The sequence below is a fragment of the Coffea arabica genome, chromosome 1c, assembly GCF_036785885.1.
Source record: "Coffea arabica cultivar ET-39 chromosome 1c, Coffea Arabica ET-39 HiFi, whole genome shotgun sequence".
Taxonomy (NCBI): domain Eukaryota; kingdom Viridiplantae; phylum Streptophyta; class Magnoliopsida; order Gentianales; family Rubiaceae; genus Coffea; species Coffea arabica.
The window spans coordinates 21,656,230-21,661,939 of NC_092310.1; the positions used below are offsets into that span (position 1 = coordinate 21,656,230).

The following is a 5,710-nucleotide window of genomic DNA, read 5'->3' on the forward strand; positions in this document are numbered from 1 at the left end:
ACTTGCCATGGAGGAGTCGCTGTCGAAGTAGAGGGCTCGAGTCAAATGGTTGGCCTTAGGGGATCGAAACACTAAGTTCTTCCACTCGGTGGCAAAGCAGCAGCGTATGCAATCGGTGATTCATCGAGTACGGAAACCTAATGGGGAATGGGTCACTGCGGATGAGCTCATTGGAGAGAAGGCGGTGCAGTATTCCTCCTCTCTTTTTTCTTTGGATGATGCCCTTGGTGTGAGGGATTTGCCCAATGTCATCCCCCGACTGGTATCATTGGAGGACAACTAGCATTTGGAGGAGGTATCGTCCTTGGAGGAAGTGCGACAGATGATATGGGAAATGGATGGAGAGAGTGCAGCTGGTCCGACGGTTTCTCCAGCAGGTTCTCCGCTGCCTGGGAGATAGTTGGGGGTGAGATGTACAACGCAGTTCAGAGTTTCTTTTGCGGTGCTGATCTTCTGTGGTGGGTCACTGCTACTTCCATCGTTTTTTTGCCCAAAGTGCAAGAGCCGAAGGAGTTTTCACAATTTCATCCTATAAGTCTATGCAATTTTGTGAACAAGATCTTCTCAAAGATTTTGGCCCGCCGTCTGGCACCTATCTTACCTAAGATTAATTCACCGAATCAGAGCGGGTTTGTCCGGGGACGCGCCATTGCTGACAATTACCTACTGGCTCAGGAGGTCATTGCAAGTATCAAGAGAAAGACACGCAGAGGTAATGTCGTATTCAAACTGGACATGACGAAAGCTTGTGATAGGGTGTTGTGGCCTTTCTTGGTAAAGGTCTTGCGTGCTTTTGGGTTTGGAGAACACTAGATTGATATGGTCTAGCGGATTATTTCTAATGTGTGGTTCTCCATGATTATAAATAGATCGCTTTGCGGTTTCTTCAAATCTGCTCAAGGGCTCCGCCAGGGGGATCCTTTGTCGCTTGATTTGTTTATCATCGCGGCGGAAGTGTTATCTCGGTCTTTAAATGAACTTGTGCATCTACGTGGGTTCCAAGGCTTCTCGGTCCCAAGAGGTTGCCCGACTATCACACATCTGGGATACGCTGATGACGTGCTCATATTTTCTGGCGCGTCTACCTCCTCTCTCAAGCTAGTAATACGGGTATTATAGGAGTATGAGGCATCATCTAGATAGCTGATCAATAAAGTGAAGAGCTGCTTTTTGGTTCATGCCAATTTAGGGAGGTCGCGGAGGAAGTTGATCCAGCAGGTAACGGGCTTTAATCTTAAGCCATTTCCCATCAGGTATTTAGGGTACCCTCTGTATTATGGGCGGCAGAAAAAAGAGTACTTTGCTGGATTATGTCTGGCTGTGTTGAATAAGATTGAATCCTGGAAGAATCAATTATTGTCTGCTGGGGGGAGGATCGTGCTATTGAAGCACGTCCTCTCCGCCCTGCCAGTCTACCTCTTGATGGCTGCATCGCCACCGAAATCAGTGTTTAAAGAGATCGAAGGGAGGTTCTCAAAATTTCTCCAGGGTGAGTCCGTGTGGGGTCACAAGTTACATTGGATCGGGTGAAAGGACCTATGTGTGCCGGGTAAAGAGGGTGGCATGGGGTTCTGCTGATTAGAGGATATTTATGGTGCATTTTCCATTAAGCTATGGTGGAATTTTTGTTCCCTGTCATCCCTTTGGGCGACCTTTCTGAGGGCTAAGTATTGTGCACAGGTGCATTCTAATCTAGCATTTTGTGACGGGGGATTGCAAGTATGGAGAAGGATGGTGGAGGTGCTTCAGCTGGCAGAGAGTCACATTGGATGGATAGGTCGCTCTGGTAGTTCAAACTTCTGGTTTGACAATTGGCTTGGGACAGGGTCTTTGGCTTTGCGGCTGGAGAGCGTGTCTGATCATAGGGTGGCTGATTTTGTTACAGATGGCTCTTGGAACCTTCCGCTCCTTCATCAATGGGTGCCGATGGGGGTTGTCAGGGAGATTGCTTCGGTTGCGCCTCCGGTAGGTCATCTGCCTGATTTAATGGTATGGAGACTGTCTCAATCGAGGTGGTTTACCCTACGGTCCGCGTTTCAGCTGGTGCGATGATAGGCCAATAGTTCCTTCATGTCTCAAAGATTGTGGCACCCGGTGTTACCCTTGAGAATCTCTTTCTTTTTACTACGACTATTACGTGGTCGTTTACCGGTGGATTGCGGCTTATGGAAATTTGGGTTGCACGGTCCTTCAAGGTGTAGGTGTTGCCTATCTCCAGATGTCAAGTCAATTGATCATGTATTTGCGGAGGGTGATTTGGCGTCACGGGTTTGGCATTTCTTCGGGGATGCAGTGGGCATATCTTGGACTGGCACATCGTTTTGTGTCCGTCTGGCAGCCTAGTGGTGTGGGAAGAGGGGTAATCGGTATCTAGCCTTTATTCATCACATTCTTCCGCTTCTGATTTGCTGGCACCTGTGGAAGCATAGGAACTCTATGAGATATAAGGGGATTCAAGTAGGGGTTGATAGGCTGTGCAGTTTGGTTATGGTCGACCTACTGGAGTTGTTCGCGGCATACTTTAAAGAGCGTAGGTCCCTCCCAACGGCGTGGGTGCGGTTTTATGCAGATATTTCCCGATGGGTTCCTCGGGTGTCCTATACACTAGTGAGGTGGTCTCGGCCGCCAGGTGGCGTCCTCAAACTCAATACTGATGGGTGTTCCAAAGGTAACCCGGGTGTCAGTGAAGAGGGAGGGGTCCTGCGGGATGGAGGGGGTAGGTTGATATTTGCATTTTCCTGCCATCTTGGACAAGCTACGAGTGTTCAGGCCGAAGTTCGCGCCCTGCTTTTTGGGGTGAATGAGTGCGTTCAACGGGGGTTTGGCGGATTGGATGTCGAATTAGATTCTCTCGTTTTGGTCCACATTCTCCTTGGCAAGGCTGGTTGTCCTTGGTGTGTTTATCAGGAGATACAGCAGCTGTTGGCTTTGATGGAGCACATCTCATGGGTAGGCCACTGTCTCCGCCAGGCGAATCAAGGTGCTGATGTTCTATCGAATGTTGGGTATGCTCAGGGGGCAGATGTGATTTACACGTCTACGTCAGAGCTACCACCAGCGGCTAGGGGTGCCATGCAGCTAGATAGGATTGGGTGTCCTTCTGTTCGGCGGATTGTCCAGGATCATGTAGGCCTGTAGGGGCCGATCTGTTCGGTGGTTTTTCAAATTTTAGCAATAAATTACTGGGGGCTGGCGTCCCTCCCCATGGTCGGGGTTAGCCAAAAAAAAATTATGATATTTTCACTTTCTCTGTCCAAAAAAAATCTTCAATTTCTTGTGTATGATATAATATTGATAATTTATCTTGAAGTGTTAAAGCATTATCCCACCAATTTTTTAATTGTCCTGTAAATCCTGAAACTAATAATGTTGCAATATGTCTTTCTTGAATATTTTTAATCTTATAAGCTAATCTAGCCATTCTCATTTCTTGTAAAGTATTTAATACTTCATATTCTACTCTTCCATCTATATTCCATTCATAAATTGAATTCCATCATATTTAGTAGTATGAAATTTTGATCTTTCTTCATATTGAATATCTAGGGGACTAGGTTTTGGATAATAATTTCTAGTGCTTACCAATTGCCAATCTTTTTTATTACTTCTAAAAGGTTTTCTTCTTCTTATTTTATTTATTTGATTATCTCCTTCTTCTTTAAACTGATCTTCTATGGGTGAAATTATATCTTCATCATTTTCTGAATAACTTGATTCTTCTAATGTTATTTCTTCATTTACTACATTATCTAATGTATTTATTCTAGGAGTTTGGTTTTGAGCTTCTGTTGTTAAACTCTGCAACGTCTGAGATATTCTGTTCATTATATTATCTGTATTGTTTATTTTTTGAATATTAACACTTTAAACTAGCTCTTGTTCTCTTTCTCTAGCTAAATTTCTAGGTTGAAAATAGGGTGCTGAAATATCATTAGGAAATCTCGTAACTAGTTTTTGAATACTTTCTATCTTTGTACTTATTACTTCTATGTGTTGTGATATAGTGTGAAGAATTTGATTTGTATAATTATTTTGCTGATATAATTTTTTGATATCTTCCAAATTTGCATTACTACTACTACTTGATTTAACTTCTCTTCCTTGTTTGAAAGGGGATGCAATTATATCTCCTTGTTCTATGTTAATTTTTACTTCTTGTATTGGAGGATGAATTGAAGTTATCACTTGATCGTCTTTTAATTTTCATTTTTTATATAAATTAGATTGAACATTTATTTGCGGAGTATTATATATATCCTCTATTCCTATTTTTGAAATATAGAATGATAACCAAGTAAAGAAAGGAAAATCAAACTTTCTAGTTTCTAATTCATTTTTCCATAGTAATATTAATTTTTCTTTATATTTAGAAGATAATTGAAAAAACCAAATTCTTTTTTCTGTGTTTTCTTCATCATCAATATCTTCCTATAAGTATTTATGATTTATTTTATATTCTTTGGTTATTACATTTATTTCTGCTTTCATTTGAGAATGTGTTGGAGAATATTCTGATTGATTTGGATTAACTACTTCTAGTACTCGAGTTTTAAACTTAAATGTTGAAGAACTTTCTAAGGGAAAATTTGTATCGATTAATTCATAACTAGATCGTCTAGCTGGTATCCAAGAATGGCTTGAAGTTGAAGATCTTTCTCTAAATGAAGAGAATCTCATTAAAATTTTTCCATCAGGTTCTTCTATTATATCTTCTGGATTTGTTTGTTCTATATTTCTTGGTACTTGTGGATTTTGTATTATAAATTCACTAGGTATAGTGATTTCATTCCTTTTTGTTATTTTGGAGTATAAGTAGTAGGTCTATCTGCATCAACTTGTAATAATGTTGTTTCTTCTTTTAAAGTTGGAGTCATAATGAATATTGGATTTAATTGGGAAGACAAAAGTCTATAATACATTCTGTAAATCACAGCAAAATTCTTTGTATGTTTTTCAAATTCATCACCTTGTAAATGAATATCCAATATTACTAAATTTAAAACATGTGGATCAGTTAAATCTACTGAAAAATTTGGAGCACAATTAAAGTAAATTGGTCCATTACAAACATTTGTTTGAATCATAGATAAAAGTGAAGCTTTATATCTTTTAAGTCGTGTGTATCTTAAAGCTAGATATATAGGAGCATTGTGACAGCCCCACCTCTCCCTAGAGCGAACCCTAGGGTATCAGCGGACTGCCTGTCCAACTCTCGCCGGGGCTCAGTCGATCAAAGTACTAATAACTCAAATGAAGCGAATAAAATATCTTCCATGCAAGGGAATGTAACCCTACTTTATAACATAATCACTTCACCAACAATCCAAAAGCTTAGTATACATATAGCCAAATGTCAACTTACCACTCCATATACAAAACTTACATAACAAGAGTTGAACTTATAGGTTTAATCTTACAGGAGTCAAAAGTAAGGTCTACTTAAACAAAAGGTTACAATCTCAAATACAAGTCCAAAACAATGTAAAGTTAAGAAAGCTCTTGATCAAATCTATCCCCGATCTGTTAAGGAAAACAAGGGAGTGAGGTGAGCTAATGCCCAGTGAGGTTCCAAGTAAAAGAAATAAATACATAGCCAAATAAGGCCACAAAATAATTAAATAAACACTGTACAGTAAGATAGTAGTTTAATCACAGTTCAATTCAAGGATACTGGTGGCTTTTAAAAGCCAATAACCACTGGAGCTTGACC

The 5,710-nt window shown here is 40.5% G+C and overlaps 1 protein-coding gene across 1 annotated transcript; it reads left to right on the forward strand.

The window, feature by feature from the left end:
* The first annotated feature begins 327 nt into the window (after nucleotides 1-327).
* LOC140004854 (uncharacterized) lies at nucleotides 328-3,138 on the forward strand. Its single transcript, XM_072045009.1, has 5 exons — nucleotides 328-712; nucleotides 1,190-1,489; nucleotides 1,697-1,989; nucleotides 2,219-2,359; nucleotides 2,425-3,138. The coding sequence occupies exons 1-5, from the start codon at nucleotides 328-330 to the stop codon at nucleotides 3,136-3,138; spliced, it is 1,833 nt and encodes a 610-aa protein (XP_071901110.1).
* The last annotated feature ends 2,572 nt before the right edge of the window (nucleotides 3,139-5,710 follow it).